A 20,597-nucleotide genomic window follows, 5' to 3' on the forward strand; every position below is an offset into this window, starting at 1 on the left:
TAGTGGCTCCATGGGAGAAAGATCAGCTTTTCTATGCCCATATAAAAAGACCCAGTTCTATCAAGGTGATGACAGTTTAGTTTGGGCTTGTGGATAAGATCTTGAAGGGAGCCTTGGTGGTGCTGTTGGGTAAAGGTTAGACTCCTAGCCACAGGGTCCGTGGTTCAAACCTACCGAGAGAACAGTGAGACTATCTGCATCAAAGATCGATAGTCTCTGAAACCCCATAGGGTCACTGTGAGTCAGAATTGACTCCATGGCAGTGAGTCTATGGGGCATTTCTACTTTGTCATATGGGGTTACTATGGATAGAATCAGTGACACGCAACAATGCATGAGTGTAAAGTGGACTAACTTCTGAAGAACCCTATATGGTGAAAAATCACTATTTGAAATTTGTATACTCTTTGAAACAGATTTATCCTAGAGTTTGCAATGATGCAAATCTTGGCTCATGTGTAAGCAGTGCTGTGATGTCTTTTAGGAGGTTTCCTCATGCAGTGGAGATGGTCAGGTGGGCCATCCCAGACGTTCTGGGAAAGGGAACCTCATTGCTCAAATGAAGCTGTTCAAATCAAATGGTTTACCAAATCCATTTTCAGCAGAACTTGGAAAGACATGGGGAATACTTTGTGAGGCAGTTTTGAGGACCACATTACTCATGTTAAGCAATGCTGAGCTGTCTCTTTTCTGCTGCATAAACCTTTACCTCTAATAGTGCAGATAGGAAGACCATAGTTGAGGTTGAAAAGGACCCAGCAGGTTGAGGGTGCCTAGAGCTAATCCATGCTCTTTTAGAAAACCACTAGGTTAAGTCTGCCTGGCTAAGGCCAGCTGAGAGCCTGATTTCTTACTTGCTTAAGGGGCAGAATGGGCAATGAATGGCCGTTTTAGAAATGGCATAGCAGGCTTTGACCTGCAGGTGGCGGCATCTGCTATCTTATGATTCAGCCCTTCCTGGCTTTTGTGTTAGTAGCGCATATATTTCTTCCATTCTTTTATCCCAGATTCCATTGATTCCATTTTTATCGGGTCTCAATGCATGCTAATAATTCCATCTCACCAGTTACCAAATGACCATTATAATTGATTTCCCATTTTACATCAATGTCATAGCTCTGTATCCCCTGGCCCTCTAGAATACAATGGGCTATTCTCAACCATAGCAAACCCTTAGGAAACTTTGTTACTGAAATAGTAGAAGAAGGAATTGGGGGTGGGGAGTGTCCCTAAAAGGGCTTAGAGTATATGCCTACATATAATGGAATCTCACTGCCATTGAATAGATTCTCACTCATATCAACCCCATATAGTTTCCAAGACTGTACATTTTTTTTATGGGAGCAGAGAGCCTCATCTTTCACTGGAATGATTTGAACTGCTGACCTTGTATAATATTGGCTGGAGAGAGAAATATAGAGAATGTGGAACTTTATTGACAAAATGTTCACTTTATGTGACTGAGTAGGGTTTAATATTATGTACAGTGTCTCATTTATCTTTAAGATGCATATATGTACACAACTTGTCTGTGTATGTACAGAGAGAGGTCTAGAAGGCTTTCCCAAGTACAGTGTCCAAGTGCAGGGTCGGGGTGGTTTTGATTACTTTGATGGGGGAAGGTACCACCAGAAGCACATTAGTTTTATAACTGAAAATAAATAATTTTTAAGAACTCCAATTGCCCACATTGTGTTCTGAAAAGAATTGTGACATTGAAGTCACAGAGACCCGGGCCACTTGAGATTCCCATAAAATAGGCTAAATTACTTAGTCTACATTAGTGTCAGCTTCTGAGTCTGTAGGATGAGGATGATCGTAACATTACTGTATGTACTCGAGTAGTAGCCGACCCGAATATGAGCCGAGGCACCTAATTTTGTCACCAAAACCTGGGAACACATTGACTCGGAAATTCAGCAGCTACTGGTAAATTTCAAAATGAAAGTAGATCTCAATAAAATTACATTGAGGCATCAGTAGGTTAAATGTTTTTGAATATTTATTTTAAAGGAAAACAGTAAACTAGCTCTGTCAGTGGAAAGAGGGTCAACAAAAGCAATGTGGTGTCAACAATAGCTATACACGCTGTGTGACTGCATGCGCTGCATCACTGCATACGCTGCCTCACCGCATGCACACAGTGCAGCTTGTACAGTGTGAGGCCTAACGCAGGCTGATGATACTCCAGGATGTGATGACACAGAGCAGCCTGTGTCAGGACTCATAATATACACGCTGTGTTGTGTACGCACTGTTACTGCATGTGCTGCCTCACTGTATACACACCGTTACCGCATGCACATGGGAAGTGCTAACAACACGTGCAGTAACATTTTGCAAACACAACACAGCGTGTATATCATGAAACCTTAACACAGGGCGCTCTATGCAAGCATAGTCAACAGTGGGGTTAATAAGAGATAGGGGTTAATAAGAGAATAAAAAATATAGCAGACTAAGTACTGTAAATAAACGTGCTGGATATCCAAGACCAGAGATATACCAGAACTTGTATTCAGCAATGCGGGGCGGAGCAAGGGGGCGTGACCGAGCACACGTCAGACTGTAAAGGCTACGTCATTGGTCACAGCCCTGGAAAAGAGCGGGAGAAGAAGAGCTGCGGCATCCTTCATTCATTTGTCGAGGATGCGGGTGCGCCCCAGGTACCAGCGCACAGAAGCGGGCAGGTTCTGGCCCGGTGCAGCACGGACAACACAGAGGCTGCCGGCGTGCGGGAGAAAAGAGCGGTGATGGCAGTCATTGGACCACCCACAGGCTCCTGCAGATGAGCAGGGGAGACCGGAGAACAGGTAAGTGGGGATCCTCACTCAAGTATAAGCGGAAGGGGACTTTTTCAGCATAAAATGTGCTGAAAAGCACGGCTTATACACGAATATGTACAGTACCTTACTGGAGATGAGACATGAGTAAAGGCCTTAGCACAGTGTCAATACGGCATGAGTAGTCTAACAAATGTTCTTTCACCCTAGACTGGAGACTGGGCTTAATTCTCTTCTGCCTTCTAATTCATTCCTAAGAGCGGAAAGGGACCTATGAATTAGAGTTGGCGAGAGCACTGGGAACTGCAGGGGACTTTTTCCTGAAATTCATAAATAATGTAAAAAGCAAACAGACAAACCCTGAGTTGCCTTTGGATGGATTCCAAGTCATAGTGATCTCACTCGTGCTAGAGTCATAGGGCTCCCATAGGTGTGCTGTTACCTTTCAGAAGCTGTTCTCCAGGCTTCTCTCCTGAGGCCTTTCTGAGGTGGGTTTGAAGACTCATCTTTCGTTAGTAACTCGGAGCTTCATGCTCAGTGCCACCCAGGGCCGCCCACTTGCCCTCTGTATTTGTTAAATTAGTATAAATTCTTGGCAGTGTAGGATCAAAGGAAACATCGTGTTTAGATAATAAACATTGCAATATAGAACGAATTAGCTCGATGAGTTAACATAGGCTGCAGAGGCTGAGGATCTGCGCAGGCACACCATGAGCGTGGCAGCCACAATGTACGCTGTTGGACTGGTGGGGGATACCGTGAACCACCCAGCCATTGTGATTTTCCAAAACAGTGAACAACCTCTGGGAAAGCTTGGAACCCAAAAGATTAATATTCCTCTACTTTGCATGATGGCTGAATTCTCAGAAAAAATCAGTCTATAGGGAGGCCTTCAACATAATACTCTCAAGGAGTTGTTTGGAAGGTAGTTGGGAACTTGGTTAAAATGTAGACTCCTGGACCACTGCCAGTCCAGGAACTTTGGCCCAGGAGCTCTAAGGTGAAAGAACAAAGAACTTAAGAATGTACATCAGTCTCTTCGTAATAATTCCGGAGGCAGGCATTCTGTTGCATTAAGTTCATTGAGGGAGAGGATGGTGGTCCTGGAGATAGTCACTAACCTCAGACACTATGATGATAAACCAGAAGCTAAAAACAGCAAAGAAAGCACAGAGGTCATTCGAATGCAGTGCATCAAAGTAGAAGAACAGGAAGGGCTTCATCAGGACAAGTCGAAAAGTATAGCTGCTGTAGTTCCAATTCATATATGTGTAGGTTTATTGAAAACAAAACATACTTAAACATGTCTCTGCAAACAACAGATGCCTGCGGGAAAGTTCTCTCAGACACAGGCTTCTATTCCTGTAAAGTGTTTCAGTCTCAGAAACCCACAAGAGCAAGTCTGCCCTTGATGTCAATGCGTTTTTTGGTTTGTCTTAGGATGCCTTCAATCAAAACCATGGTATCTACGAGGACCTGGTTAAATTCAAGGCAGAGAGGCCAGCCCAGAAGTTTGTGGCAATTGTTTTGGGGAATTCCAGAGATCACTTTGACATTTATTTATTTATTATTACTTTAATTTAAAAAATAATTTTTTTCCTCCAAGGGACACAGGGCAATCAGGGGAACTTATTGTGAAAGCATTTTAGGAACACAGAGTTGGTGTTGGTGAGGAAAAGGCCAGGGAAGTTGTATCAAGGAAATTGTTTTGTTTAGTTTTTCTGATCATGACCCCCAGCTGCTCTTTCTCCAAAGGCAGCAAGAGCTGTCCTAGGATAATTTCATTGGGAAACCTTTACCACACCCACACCACAGTGCAGATTCACCCCTTTGGACGTCTTTGTGTTGTCAAAGTTAAAGAATATTTGAAAGGAAAATGATTTGAGCCCCTTGAAGAAATGAAAGCTGTGGTGTTAATGTGTAGGTTGGAAAGCAGGACATTCTGGGAAGGGGTTGAGAAATGGACACACCATCTAAATTGCTTGACATTTTGATAGTTGGTTTTTTTTACTGAATTAGCCTTGGTGTTACGGAAGGTTCTATGTTAGGCAACTAACCCCAAGGTCAGCAGTTGAAACCACCTGCTGCTCTGCAGGAGAAAGACGGGCCTTCCTACTCCTGTGAAGAGTTACGGTCTCAGAAACCCACAGGGGCAGTTCGACACTGTCTGACAGGGTGGCTGGGCATTGGAATCCACTTGGTGGCAGTGAGTTTGGGGGGAAAGGTGTTTGTGATTTTGTAGCAATATTCCTTGATGTGTTACTGACATACCTCTTGTTACTAGTAACTGTCCAACTGGGTGCAAATTTCCAGGGTCCATCCCTTTGTCTATGAAAATGGGCCTAGTTGCCTGCAAGGTGGAGGGGCGGGTTCACGAGTTCTGAGATCACCTGAAGCTTGCTTGCTCATCACTTTCTTAGAACTCAATATAAGGCCATTTGTAAAATGAAATATATTAACCATGCAAGCTGGATTATTACTAATGACACCATGACTGATCCACGCCCCACGAGAAATCTGGTCAGGGTGCTGTCAACATTTCCAGAAGCCTGCCCTTTGGAACCAGAGAAATCAAGGCGCAATTAGGCGCTGGACGGCTTGCAGCATGGTGGACCCTTCTAGCTCACCAACCACTCTGTAGGCTGCCCACTCGGGGGAGGGTTGCATCTCAGAAACCCTCCCCACCTAGGGTTGCTATGAGTCTGAATCCACTCGAGGGCAGTGGGTTGGATTGGGTTTTGGGTTAAGCGCTCTCCACATCAACCCAAACCCAAACTAACCCGATGCCCCCCAGTCATCAGTGCCAACCCATTTTGGCCCCATAGGGGGCGGAGCATGTCGGAATTTAAAGTTGCCAGGTCCTGGCTCCAGTTGGCTCAGGCGGGGGCGGGGATGGGGAGTGGGCAGTGTGGATTTGGACAGTGGCTGGTTGGACTCAGCTTATCATTCTGCCACTCAGCTACCCTTCCATTCCTTTCTGCAGCTTCCATGCCCATAATTGCAGCCATCCTGGCACCCTGCCCACTTCCCCCTGCTCTGCTCCACCCTTGGGGCTCCTACTCCTGCATGTGTCCCAAGTCCCAGAGGTCACAGGCTTGTCCCCTCGCCGCCTGCCTTGGCTCCTTCCCTTTGTTCCCAGATCGCCAGCCCGTCCTCCCGCAAGGTTCCGGCTCCTCCCCAAGATGGGCGGAGGGGCGCTCCCGCACCCTGGGCGCAGGCTCACCCTGTGCGCCCCGAATCCCGCACCTCCCAGAGTCCCAGACAGCTCACACCTTTCCCCGCCCCACCCTACCCTGGACTTCCGCCTGCAGCCCTGGCCCCCAGCGTAGAGCTTCAAGGCTCGGGAGCCGCGGACTGAGCGTCCAGGTCAAGGTGCCTGGCTTTCGCCACTCGTCCGCCCCGCGCGCGCGCGCCAGGCGCCCCTCCCCTAACCGTGCACTGTGGCAACCTGAGACCAGCGGAGCCCCGTGCCACCCACGTAGCTCGAAGGGCCGGACCAGAGGCTGCTCGTCACGCACGCTTGGCCGAAGTCCACAACGGCCCGGGAGCCGCGTGCCCTCTGCGACCACAAGCGGGCGGGCTGCGCATACCGCGCCGCAGGGTGCGGGTGCGCGCGGAGCCTGGGAGGCGGACACCCCCGGGGCTGGGACCACGCGGGCAGCGCGGGGCCAGCTGTGGGACTGCAGTGCCGGCGCTCCCGAGGAAGCTCGGCCGCTCCCCCGGCCGCGCGCGCACGCACGTGCCCACGGGAACCGGAGCAGAGCCGCGGCCAGCTAGGCGCCCTTCAGAGATGGCTTCAGCGCTGCACGGCAAAATGCACCCTCCGGGCACTTGCCCAGGCTCCAAAGCCGATGGCCACGGGGGGACCGCCTGGAGGATGGACTGCGATCCGGAGATCCACGTAAAAATGTGCAAGAAGATCGCCCAGCTCACCAAGGTAGGGGCGGCGGGCTGCGTACCCTGGGCGCTCAGGCTGGCAAGGTAGTGCTGCGGGCGCCCCTGCGGGGAACCCGGACCAAAGCCGAAACTTTCTGGGAGGCCAGCTGAGCAGGGAAGCCATCCCACACCAGGGTGATGTGACCTTCTGGGGGTGCACCTAACTAAAACAGCAGCCGAGAGGCTCAGTGTCACAGAGACTTCCCCTAGACTGCATGCTGATCAGGTGGTCGGTCCCTCCTCAAGGTGGGAATGTGCCAGGGGCGTAGGGGTGGGGAGGGGGAAGGTGTGTGTGTGTGTGTGTGTGTGTGTGTGTGTGTGTGTGTGTGTGTGTGCGCGCGCGCGCATGCATGCATGCCAGCGTTGGCAGCCAGGCTCCAGCGGTCATGCCCGGAATGCTATCATTCTTGCCGTACTTACAGCTGGGGAGGTCATGCGAGTGTTTAAACACTTGGTGCCTTCATTCCTTCATTCAACAAATACTCGAGTCATTTGTTGAGAGCCAGGCGCTTGCGTGGTGCCGTACTCACCTTGGAAGCCAGCCCGGGAGACTTACTATCAAACTGGGTGCAGACGTGTGCAGGAACGTGAGTGGGGCGAGAGCTCGCAGCGCACTGTGTTCCCAGAATTAGAAAGGACTTTGCGAGGCTGGCCATCTGAGCGCTCCTCGACAGCCCAGAGCCCCAGGTCAGATCTCGCTAGACTGTAGGGCCTCCCTCTTGAAGACCACCGGCAAGGACATGCCACGTCCACAGACAGCTCCAGCCATCGGATGCCTTTGCTGGGACCTGTTTGCCCTGCCCTGCCACTCAAAAAGGTTTCAGGGGCTCCCTGGGCTGTGGTCTTGGGGTTTCCTTTGGGCACCTTAATAAACTCCTGGTACCATCCTGTCTAACGAGACCCCTGGGTAGCACAGAGGGTCAAGTGCCGGACTGCTGGTGGCAAGGTTGGCAGTAGGAGTCCACACAGAGGCACCTTGGAAAGGTCACAGCTCAGAAATCCCCAATAGAACAATTCTGCTCTGGACACACGAGTCTGACGGAACATGAGCTCTTCCCTTTCTTTTCCTCACAACAACCTCCCGCCCCACCCCTCTACTTGCCCCTTTAGTTTGCGAGAAGGAAGAAAACACACAGGTTTGTCCGTTGTACCCTACTGAGGGCCTTCTCTGGCCCCAACCAAGAACTTGTCCATATTCTTTGCGCCTGCCTTCAGACGGTGACCCATTGCTTTAGTCAAGAACAGAAACGATGTAATGAAGATACCGCAGCTGGTGATATTGGCGCTAATGGTATCGTCAACAACCAGGACCCCAGACCACAGCCCTTGAGTTGATCCCGTCTCATAGCCCTCCTTAGGACAGAACAGAACTGCGCAAGGCTGTCATTCTACAGAAGCAGGTGGCCCATCATTCTCCTGAGGAAGGAGCAGGTAGTCTCATCTTGCTCCCACAGAGTCTCTGGTGTTTGAACCTCAGACCTGGAGGCTTGACAAGCAAGGTCATCCCTTGGTTGGCAGCCCAGTGATTCACGAGTTCATCACTGGGGTTTCTTGAGATCATCAATAATCTCTAAATGGAGAGAGCAAACCGAAAAATATCCCCCCCGCCACACACACACACCCTACCCCAAATACCTGGCCAGGCAACTTATCCATTTCAAAGAATCTACAATACCGTTGGCGAGACAAGGTTTGAAATACTGAGAGAAAAGGGAAAGACAATATTATAAGAGCCATCGCTCACACAGGTGATTCGTGTGATGAATGCTGTTGAAACAAAGGCTAAAATAAACGCCGGGAGGAGAAATTGTGGGAGCAATGAAGGGTGGGCTCCCTTTGAATCTAGAGCATCTACCCCGTGCCAGGCAGAGTACCCAGTAACGGCGGCCTGAAAGTGAGCAGCACACAGCCCCCGCCCTTGTGGAGTGGCACACACGTAAGCAGACATTCTCCAATACGATGCTAGTGGTCACCCGTTCATTCATATTTGGAGACTGCCTTGTGTGACAAGCATGCATAAAGCAGGGAAAGCACAGACATGGTCCCTGGCACATCGCCAGTAGTTTCTATCCCAGTTCTTTCACGGTTGATTTATTACACAGTGCCTTTCTTGGACACTTGTTACGCTCCTTGCTTACATGAGCTGTTTTGTTTTTGGTATAGCACCTTTCCTTTCTTTTAGCGACTGTTCCTATGTGACAGCCTTTCCGGCTCTTTATAGCGAATCTTTCTGAGTTTGGGTGGAGTTGGGTCTCTCCTAAAGCTCAAATCCAAACCCACTGCCATCGAGCAGATTCCAACTCAGTGACCCTGCCGTGGTTCCCAAAGTGACTTCTCCCATCCCCTGGGCTCCACCGGAATGGTCCAGGGGCTACAGCAGCAGACCCACATGCTTTATTCTGGATTATGGGTGTAGTACAAAAGTTCTTAATAGGCAAGCATGATCGCCGAGCCTTCTTTTTTTTTTTTTCTGTAAAGGAGGCCACAGGTCAAATAAGTTTGGGAACTTCAGTGAGCAGAGGAGTTCCCAATCTGTACAGGGGCAGATAGCCCCTTGTTTCTCCCTCAGAGCAGCTGGTGGGCTGGAATCTTTCACCATGAGGTCAGCAATTCACACTTACCTAGCAGGGCCAGAGTGTACTCTACGCACATGTACTGTGAACACTAATATAGCTAGGATGTTTCTTCCATTAGGGAGAAAGATGAGTTTCCATTCCCAGAAAGAGGAAAAATCCCAGAGGGGCAGTTATACTTTGCCCCATTGGGTCACTAGGAGTCAGAACCTACTGAATGACAGTGAGTTGAGTGGATTTTCTTCAATTATATTTTGCATTTTTCATTCCTTTTTTTCATAGCTGCATATTTTCTCCATTCTTTTTTTTTGATTAATAAAGTGATTTATATCCACTTCTGCTTTGGGAACATTAAGCTTTATTTCTTTTTTTTCCAGAATTACCTTTTATCTTTCAACGTAAGTCTGTTTTATGGATGCACCACATTTGATGTACCTGTTCACCAGCTGTTGGATATGAATAATTTTCACTTTTTAATTACTCTGAATGCTGTTACCATGTACACTGTATTGCTCTACAAATCTTTGTGTGGCCTTGTTATGGAGCCTATTCTAACTTCTAGCAAACCCGTGTACAAGAAAATGAAACTCTGTCCTGTTCTGTGTCATCTCACAATCATGGTTGCAGTGCTTGCATTTGAGCACATCATTGTAGGCACTGCATTAATCCGTCTTATTGATTTTCCTCTTTTTCACTGATTTTCTCCAGAAACTGGTCCCTCTTGATAACATGTCTAAAGTAACATAAGACAAAATGTAGCAGTTCTTGCTTCTAAGGAGCATCCAGGTTGTACTACTTTTTTATTGGGGGCTCATACAATTCTTATCACAATCCATACATGCATCCATTGTGACAAGAACATATGTACATTTGTTGCCATCATCATTCTCAAAACATTTGCCTTCTACTTGAGCCCATAATATCTAAAAATATGGAACGCTTCACGAATGTGTGGGTCATTCTTGTGCAGGGGCCCTGCTAATCTTCTCTGTATCGTTCCAATTTTAGTACATGTGCCGCCGAAGCAAGCACCAGGTTGTACTTCTTCTCAGTCAGATTTGTCTGTTCTTCTGGCAGCCCGTGGTACTTTCAAAATTTCAATATCATAATTTGAATGCATGAATTCTTCTTTGGCCTTCCTTATTCATTGTTCAGTTTTTACAGGCATGTGAATGAGTGGTTGAAAATACCCTAGCTTGGGTTAGTGCATGGGAGAAAGATGCATCTCTCCACTCCCATAGACTTACCGTCTGGGAAACCCACAGGGACCCTTTTACACCGACAGTTCTGCAGTTGATAAGGCCTCTGTCAGTCATCACTGACTAGATGGTAGTGGATTTGCTTGCTTGCTTGTTTGTTTGTTGGGGGGTGGGGTGATGTCAGTCCAACTATCCCTTAAGATGACGATTTTGCTGTATGACACGTTAAAAAGGTCTTTTGCATCACATTTGCTAACTGAACGGTGTCGTTTGAGTTCCTGACTGATCTTTGATGAGCATTGATTGTGGATCTGAGTAAATTAAAATCTCTGACAACTTCAATCGTTGCTCTGTTTATCATGAAGTTGTTTATTGGCCCTGTTGTAGGGAATTTATTTTCTTTATGTTGGAGCGTACTCTATACTGAAGCTGAAGTGTTTGATCTCTTGATTTTCAGCCAGCGCGATTATGTCATTCATCTTCACATCACAGGCTTATGAGTCTCCAATCCGAACCATGTTTTTCTTCATATAAATCAGCCTTTTTGTTTTATCCCAACAGTTTTATTGGCATGTAATTTGCATGCCATTCAATTTAATAGTTCTTTCACATCAAGAAGAGGTATATAATTATCATCATATTCCGTTTTAGAACATTTTCTTTAAACTTGTATTCATCATTATTGGCTTCCTGCTCTCCCTCCCAAAGAGCTATTCATCTAGTTACCGTTTCTATAGGTTTACTTATCTTGGATCTCATATGCAGAAAAATATTTAGAAACAAGCAGCAACAGCAAAAAACTAGCAAGGATTACAAAGTAAAACAGATTAAAACCTCAATAGAAAAGAAAGCAGAAAATATTAAAAACTAGAACAAATTTAAATGAATCATAAGAAAGATCAAATGTCAGGGTGCTAAATGTTCGCCTAGCTTCATTGGCAGCGCATGTTAGCAAGGCTGCTTCCATCCCTGACTCCTGCTCAGAGGGATTTCACTAGGGACTTCATCCATGTGTATTTCCCCTTCACTTTTTTTTTTAATTGAAACAACTTTAAAATGGGATTGAAGGAAGAGCAAATGATGAGATGTTACATTTTGACCTAACTGTGTCAGCCATATCTGTTCTATAATGATCTTTTTCTTAAGACAGGGCTAATCACATCCTTCAACTATGCTCGAAGGATATTCATTGGAGGCTAAGTCCGTGTCTGGACCCTGCAAACGGATTTTGGTCTTCCACTGTAATCCAGAACCTTCTGCAAACCAGGTGTTCACAAATTAAGCTCTGGTGATATTCTTTGCTTTAAATTTATTTGGATTATGTTATTTACAATCCTTGGATCACACAGACTCCTGTGCTTCTTCATTATGGCCTTATTTTACACCTCAACTCCGATGGCTACTTGTTTAAAAACAAGCCTTTAAGACCGACATGCTATTCTTTCTGATAGCCGGGCACCATTTAGTTTCTTCACCGTGCTTTACTATAGCACCCATATCGCCAGTGATCTCTTAATGAGGTTGAGTCTCAAGCAGGGCCATGGCATAAGAAGTAATTGTTCTTAGCCTGGGGCTAGAATTTAAGTGCAAGCCCCAAATCTATTCATGCATGTCTGATTCATCTTACAGCATTGTCATTTTAAAGACATTTTAAAGACATTGTCATTTTAAAGAGCATTATCAATCATCTTCCTGGGTGCCACTTCCACTGCCATTAAGTCAATATTGATTTATAGTGACCCTGTAGACTGTAGTGACCTTTTGAGTCTCCAAGCCGGCAAATCTTCACAAGAGTAGAAGGCTCCATCTTTTCCCTGCAGCATTGGCTGGTGGTTTCAAACTGTTGACCTTGCAGTTAGCAGTCCAATGCATAACCACTACACAATGAAAGCGTCATTAATTTAGCCAATGGCATAGAATTTAAAACACTGTTAATAAAAGAAAAGTATACAAGTGTAGGCCAGATGTGAACCATAATACATGGATTGTTGACTTGTACAGGTTAAACTCCTAAGTGACTAGACACTGTTTACACAAACAATGGGGGTTGGTATGAGGGCAAATCTTCCAATAACATTCATTCACAGCAGCATAACCATGCCTACCAGATTAGTACATGTCATAATGAAGCAAGGAGGGCATTAAAATAGTAAGTATATGGTAGTCCCGAGCCACCATTCATTGACCACCCGCACGACAAGAGTTCAAACAAAGTCAAGCGCCCACCAGTTCGAAACTTTCGGTTAAATCAGCCTTTTGGTATTATTTTCTCAGCATTTAGATTGAATGAATATGAAGGAGTGTAACCTTCAGGCATAACGTTTCCTATTTTAAGTCACTCCATGTCTCTTTGTTCTATTCGACAAACTGCTTCTTGGTCTATGAACCCATTCTGCACAAGCACAATGAAAGGATCTAGAATTCCCATTCTTCTACATGTTATCCAGAATTGTTATCCACTCAGCCTAATGCTTTTGTATAGTCAATAAAATGCAGGTCAATATCTTTCTGGTATTCTCAGCTTTCAGGCAAGGTCTGTCTGGCACCAACAGTGGTATCTCTCATTCTATGTCCTCTTCTGAACTCAATTTAAATCTCTGGTAGTTCCTTATCGATCTACTGCTGCATCAGTTTGGAAACATCTGCAGCAAAATCATACTTGCATGTGAGAGTAATGTATTGTTAAACAGTGTCTGCATTCCGTGATCACCCTTCTTTGAAATGAGCACTTAGAGGGGTCTGCCAGGAAGCGCTCGTCCAGTTTTCTGGGCATTGACAAGTGAGCTCTTCCCGTGTTGCCTCCATTTGTTGAAAGCATCACACTTGGCATTTCATGAATTTTTAGAGCCTTGTTTATTGACGATGCTTTGGGGGCAGCTTTGACTTCTTTTTTCAACGCCTCTGTTTCTTGATCCTTTGTTACATCCTGAACTGGTAGAACAATCAGCCGGTTCTTTTTGGCACAGTGACTCAGTGTATTCCTTACTTCTTCTTTGTGTGCTTCCTGCCTCAGTCGATGCTTTGTTCCCAGAATCAGTCAGTATTGCAACTTGAGACTTACACGTTTTCCCCCTTAGTTCTCTCCATTCAAGAAATGCTTCTTCCCTTGCGGTTTTCTAACTCCCGTTCTTCGCACACTTCATGAAAATACTTTGTCTTTTCAAGTTGAGCTTTCAGTTTTTCTGTTCAGCTCCTTGGCTTCACTGTCTTTTCCATTTACTTGAGCTACTCTATGTTTAAGAACAAATATCTTCATCTTTTCTTTCCTTTTTTTCAATGACCTTTGCCGCCTTCATCTTATCCCGGATGTCACCTCACAGCTCAGCTGGTCTTCAGTCATTAGTATTTAATGCATCAACTCTATCCTTGAAATGGTCTTTAAAGTTAGGTGGGCTATACACAAGGTTTTACTTTGGATTTTGGGAACTTAAAAAATCTTCCTCAGCTTTAACTTGAATTTGCATACGAGCAAATGATGGTTTGTTTAGCAGTTGGCCCTTGGCCTTTTCTGACTGCTTGTACTGAACTTCTCCATCATGTTTCCTCAGCTGTAGTCCATTTCCAGCTGGGGAGTCTGTGTGCACAGCCACCATCCCTACCATTTTAAAAGAAGTATCCATGCATGAGCTCCTTATCTCGCAAAATTCTATCAGGCGATCACCAGCATCATTATTTTCATTAAGGCTGTGTTCTCTACCTACCGATCCTGCATTTTCGTTTCTGATTTTTGCATTCTAATCACCAGTGATCGTCCATGCATCTTCATTGCATGTTCGGTCAATTTCCAGACTGTAAAAGTTGGTTAAAAAAAACAAAAACAAAAAATCCTACAGTTTCTTCATCTCCAACGTTAGTGGTTGGTGCGTCAATTTGCATGATAGTCATGTTATCTAGACATCCAGTAGGTGAGTGAAATTATCCTAGCAGAGACAGTGTTGCATTTTTTTTGACAGTGTTGCATTTCTTAACATGTTCTTTTCCTTGATGAATCCGATGCTGTTTCTCTTCAAGTTATCATTCCTAGCCGTGTTAGTCCGGGTGGACTAGAGAAACAAATTCATAAACATGAGTGTGTGTATAGGAAAGAGCTTTATATAAGACAGTAATAGTATATTAAGAAAACATCCCAGCCCAGTCCAGATCAAGTCCATAGTCCAATATTAGCCCATATTAGCAATCTTTAAACACCACCCCTTCACTCTTGTGTCTCAAATTGACCACAGATTATGTAACTATCACACTGGCAGAGTAGCCCATATGATTGTCTAATTCAGAATGGCCAATACCAGTTGATTTCAGCTCACTTAAGCCCAAGAGACCTACCTTTCATGCATTCCATTTCATTTTTGATGACTTCCAACTTTCCTAGATCCATACTCCATGGTCCAATTGTTTATCGATGTTGGCAGCTGTTTCATCTCATTTTGAGTCATGTCACCTCAACAAACGAAGGTCCCAAGCACTTTGTGCCGCGTCCATGTCACTAAGACAGACGCCACTTTGAGGAGGCAGCTCTTCACCAGTCGTATTTTCAGTGCATTCCGAACCTGAGGTGCTCACCTTGTGGCACGGCATCTGACACTTGTCTGGTGCTATTCAGATGGTTCGTAACTGAACAACTTGCTTAAGAAGTATGTGGCCATGCCCTTATTTCTAGTCTGTCTTAGTCTGGAAGCTCTACTTAAACCTGTCTACCATGAGTGACCTTGTTGGTATTTGAGATACCAGTAGCATCTAGAATCAGAGCAACATGCAAGCCATCACAGCTTGACAAACTGACATGTTTAGTAATGGTCAAAGGAGTGGAATTTGTGGCAACTTAATGTTTAACTTGTTTAGAAATTTACCAACTGCTCTCCAAAGTTTCTGTACCATACTACTTCTTCAGCTAGTCTGTTTCAAACCCTTTAGTTGTCAGTCACAAAGCCCTGCATGTTTTTCCTGCCTCCACCACATTCTCATTTCCTTCTTGATCTTTCCTCTGCCCGAGTGCTTTCATCTCTAAAAATTCAGTTCTACACACTCTTTCCTCCAAAAAGCCTTAGAAGAAAACCTTGTTTGTGCAATAAATCACATGCTAATTAATTTTTATTACACATTATGCTATTAATTCATCTATTTCTCTAGCAGTTTTGCAATACCTGGCACTTTGTCAACCCAATGTCATCCTGCTGAGTTGAATTTAAGTTGCGCCCTGCCGATTGGATGTCGTGAGGGTATGCGAAAACAGTCTATACTTGTTCTTAGGAAATAGAAGTACGTCTTCCTTGCAAAGACGGGAGTGATGTCTGACTCTCCAATCATTGTGTCTGTCTGTCTGTGTGTGTATGTGAAGAGAGCAAGTGATAAAACAAATGGGATAAAATGTTAAGAGGCAGTGGATGGGGATGAAGAGTACATGGTGTACTTGTGCTATTCCTTTTTGGAAGTGGTGTTTTGTGTTGTTTGACTTGTTTGAAATTGTTTCTCAATGCAGCTGTGCACCCTTTAATGTCTGGGGTAATTTCCATGAAATGTAGGATATTATGTGCTTTGGAGGTGTGTGAACCCCTAGTTTATCTAAGGTTTCTAAACAAATTCTACCACTTTTGCGAGAGCCTTCCGCAACTCAGCATGACGTGCTCTCCCACTGTGTAGTGGAAATCACCGCTCAGTGTGATAGAACCACTCAGAGGTGGCACTGAATTCGCGGTTGAAGGGTGGCTCTGCTTTTCCTTGCAGCTGCTCAGGCAAGCTTCGGGCCTTAGCACGATGATTGGCAGCGGGGAGAAGGATTCGGTTTTTTGTGTGTGACGAGTCATCCATGTCACTAGCACTCTCTCCATCGATGGTGTGGGTCCCTTTTAAGTTTTCATTAGCCCTGCAGCTTTCAGTGTTGGGCTGCTAATTGAAAGGTCAGAAGTTCTAAACCACCAGCCGCTCCCCAAGAGGAAGAGGACTCTTTTTACTCTGGTAAAGAGTTAGTCTCGGAAACCCATAGGGGCAGTCCTTCCCTGTCTTATGGAGTCACTGTGCATCAGAATCAACTGGAGAGCAGTAAGTCTGGCTTCAGTTTGATAACTTTCAGTATAGCTGGTCCTTTAACAGGTTGGACGTTTTTTCCTGTCTTTTGAGGTTACATCCACTGCCTCCCATCCTCTGATGGGGATTTCTGAACTCCATTTGAACTTTCTGTTGCTAAGACAGATGCTGTATGGTGCATGATAGTATAGTGTGTGAATTTTATGTCCATAAAACAGTTGAAAAAAATCAAAAGTCAGGTAGTCTGTCTCCATCCCTGTAATGTAGATATTAGAAAATTCCAAACTTTACAACACTTGGAATGAAGATAAGATGTATGAAATACTGTGGGAGAAATGAAGCTGAGGAGCAGAACCCTGAAATCCTCTATGACACGATAGCCATTACAATTCAGTCTACTGTGAAGACTTTGTCAGTAGACCCTCCCCATGACATGGACTGGACCTGACGTGGTTTCTAAAATGTTCTGTATTTTTGGTTTGTATTGTTTTCGTTTTCTCATATTAGAGTGTATCTCAGAGGTGTGATGTCAATGGAGGTCACCCTCTTGAAGCTGTGTTATATGCTTTTCCGTTTTTCGGCGTATGAAACCCGGCGTTGATGAATATATAGGGACAGCAAGTAGAATAAGGAGGAGGGCCAGAGGGGGGTGAAAGGGAGACGAAGTTAAGGAGTCCATGTAGAAAAAGAGTGTTTGGAAATTGTGGTAGCAATTGTACAATTTTACTTGACGTGATTGAGATATAGAATGATATGATAAATGTATTAAGTCCCAACTAATGAAAAAACATTCAATCTACTCTTTTAAAATGTTAGAAGTTTACAGAAGGGTTGTGGGGAGGAGACAAGCCAGTCAAGGTACAGTGTAGCAGTGATGAAACATACAACTTTCCTCTACTTCTTAAATGCTTCCTCCCCACAATTATCATGATCCCAATTCTACCTTACAAATCCAGGTAGGTCATAGCATGTACACAGGTACAGATAATAGCTCAAAACATAGGAATCCAGGACAGATAAACCCCTCAGGACCAATTACGAGAGTAGCAATACCAGGAGAGTGAGGGTAAGGGGAAGGTGGGAGGAGAAAGAGGGAACCTATCACAATGATCTACATATAACCCCTCCCAGGGGGATGGACAACAGAAAAGTGGGTGAAGGGAGACAATGGTCAGTGTAAGACATGAAAACTTTGTTTATTAATCATCAGGGTTTGTGATGGTGAGAAGGGAAAAAGTGAGGAGCTGATACCAAGGGCTGAAGTACAAAGAACATGTTTTGAAAATAATGATGGCAACAAATGTACACATGGACTTGACACAATGGATGGATGGATGGATTGTGATAAGAGTTGAACGAGCCCCCAATAAAATGATTAAAAAAAATAAAACCAACCCCCCCCCAAAAAAATAAATCTAAAAATAAAACAACCCAAACTCTTAAAAATAAGATAAAATTCTGATTGGTATGAAAAAAAAAAAAAAAGAAAGAAGCGTATGGATAACAGTAGAAGTACAAAATACATTTACAGGATCTATACTTGGGGTTAAAAAAAAAGTTGGGAGTCCTGGAGCCGAAGTGCTTACTCCCTGGGCTGTGATCTGCATGTTTGGCCATTGTAAACCACCAGCAGCTCTGCAGGGCAGAGACTGGGTTTTCTACCTCTGTAAACAGTCTCGAAAACCCATGGGGTGGGGGTGGGGGTTGGTAAGAGCCAGCATTGACTCAATGTAGTGAAATTTGTTTGTTTGTTTTTTGAGAGGAAAAAAAATATAACAAGTAAATGGACCACTAAACAGAAAGCACATCTGAAGGTAGCGCAGGAGTCGGGGCAGGCATGAAGTCTTCCCCAGAGCTCCGCAATAATTCTCACCTGCAGGCAGGATGGAGAACCTCCAGCCTAGAACAACTTGGGGTTTAAACTGCAAATGCTACACCAAGGAATTATGTGGGGTAGCAGGAAGTTCCAGGCCATCCCTTATTAAAGCCTGGGGACAGTGAGCGTGGAAGCTTCTGGTCTTGAGAGCCTCGGCTGGCTGGCTGACAGGGTCCCTCTACCCCTGTAGCCTCTCTGCTGTTTTTACATACTCAGCGATCCCCAATCTCTTTGCTGTTTTTATCTCTCTCTATACCCAGGAGAGTTGGAATCCCTCAGACCTAGTAATTCCCACTTCAAACTTCCTAAACTGGAAGACAAAACGCCCGAGCCCACTGTCATCAATTTGCTTCCAGCCCACAGTGACACACTATCGCACAGACTAGAATCCTGCTCCTTAAGGGTTCCCGAGACCGTTGAGCTTCACGGGAGCAGACAGCTTCATCTTTCTCCTGCAGAGCAGCTAGTGGGTTGGAACCACCAACCTTGAGGTGAGCAACCCAACACAGAGTTCGCTGCCCCAGCCCACTGCCCCACCAGGGCGTCCTTTCAATTTTCTCCAGAACTCCCTGCCATTGAGTTGGTTCCAGCTCATAGGCACTTGGTAGGACAGGGTAGAACGGTTTCCTGTGAGTTTCCAAGACTAACTCTTTTAAGGGAATAGAAAGTCTCCTTTTTCTTCCACGGAGCAGCTGGTGGTTTTGAACTGCTGATCTTTCAGTTAGCAACCCAAGTTGTAACCACTACGCCACCAGGGCTCCTTTCCAACTTTCGTGGAGGGACAAAACTCTCTCCCCCATAGAAGCCTCAGTGGTTTTGTTAGGCGCTGTTGCGTTGTTTGTGACGTACAGCAACTCTGCATACAGTGGTCCTGCACTATCCACCACTACCATGTTTGAGCCTTTTGTTGGAGCCACTGTGTCGGCCCTTCTGAATCCGCAGCTGTGTCCCCTCTCCATCTTTCTAGCTGAAAGCTGACTGTGAGGAGCCCAGCCTGCAGGCCTGGTACTTGTCTACCCACGGCACCGCCTCTCATCTGGAGCAATGAGAGGAAGAGTCCCCGAGAGGAGATGAGTACCTCTCTTCGTGCCTGGAGCTTCCAGCTAAAAGTAAAAACCGTAAAATAGCCCGCAGCGTCCTCTGTGTCACCCTTGCTTCCCATCCCTGCCAGTCTCCTGGTGCACCACGGAAGAGAAAGGGCTGACTTAAGCTGCCGTCTGCAGCTTCTTCACTTCAGTACTTACAGCTGTCGGCCGACATCCAGCAGGCTCCAACTCAAGGCGCCCTCGTGTGTAACAGAACAATGCACTGCCAGGGCTTGCGCTTGATTTGCCATAAGTGGTATGTGTGAGTGTATTGTTGTGGCCGGGGGCTCGTTGAGAGTTGGTCTTCTCTGCCTTCATTGACCCTCGGCCTTACCAACCATGATGTTCTTCTGCAGTGATGTCACGTCCACAGTCATGCATTGAAGTCTCATTTACTGTGGGCGTGTCATTAGGAGAGACCCTTCTCTGGAGAAGGACATCATGCTTGGTAAAGTAGAGGGGCCGCGACGAAAGGGAAGGCCCTCACGGGCTCAAACAAGAGCAGTTGTGAGGACGGTGCAGGACCGGGCAGTGTTTCTGTTGTACACGGGGTCACTATGAGTCAGAATGACTCCACAGCATCTAACAACAACAACATACGCAGGGAGCCGACCTTCCTCGTTCGTAAATGGGGAGAACGATTTCTTCCATGGAGACTGGTTGTGAGAATTCACTAGCAAAATGTAAGCAGTGGTTCCAACTCAGTGCTGGACAGATCATAAGCGTCACCAATGTGAATCTCTCTCCCTTTCCTGTCCTGGAGGAACTGCCGAAAGATGAGCAGCTGAAGCCAGCAGGCAGAGAGGGCAGGCGGTGCCTGGGCCTGCCATCTCGGGCGTCCCCAGCAGCAGGCTGCTGCTCCAACCCTCCACTTTCCCTGCTGGAAGGTGTGGAAGCTCTGTTGCCGTGTTTGCCTCCCTCTGCTTCTCCGAAAATATCCTCAGGCTTGCAGGAGCTTGTTTGGGGACAGATGTCTCTGGAGTTATATGCCAGTTCACTTTTGGATTCCAAATATGAAAACTGCGGATCTGTTTTAACAAGCCCTTGCTGTTGGAACCTTTTAATCTAATGGTGATTCATGGTGCAGAGGTGGCTGGCACGCACCAATCTGTGTTGCCATAAGT

The 20,597-nt window shown here is 45.8% G+C and overlaps 1 protein-coding gene and 1 non-coding gene across 2 annotated transcripts in view; one reads left to right on the plus strand and one right to left on the minus strand.

The window, feature by feature from the left end:
* The first annotated feature begins 6,573 nt into the window (after positions 1-6,573).
* Positions 6,574-20,597, plus strand: part of FAM184B (family with sequence similarity 184 member B) — a 107,879-nt gene continuing 93,855 nt past the window's right edge. The window contains exon 1 of the mRNA XM_075543595.1: positions 6,574-6,720. Within this exon, the coding sequence (XP_075399710.1) occupies positions 6,574-6,720 (147 nt within the window). The remainder of the gene's footprint in view (positions 6,721-20,597) is intronic.
* LOC142443978 (U6 spliceosomal RNA) lies at positions 10,218-10,324 on the minus strand. The gene has a single exon (XR_012783675.1). It is a non-coding gene; the product is annotated as a U6 spliceosomal RNA (small nuclear RNA).

This window comes from Tenrec ecaudatus, chromosome 3, assembly GCF_050624435.1.
Source record: "Tenrec ecaudatus isolate mTenEca1 chromosome 3, mTenEca1.hap1, whole genome shotgun sequence".
Classification (NCBI taxonomy): domain Eukaryota; kingdom Metazoa; phylum Chordata; class Mammalia; order Afrosoricida; family Tenrecidae; genus Tenrec; species Tenrec ecaudatus.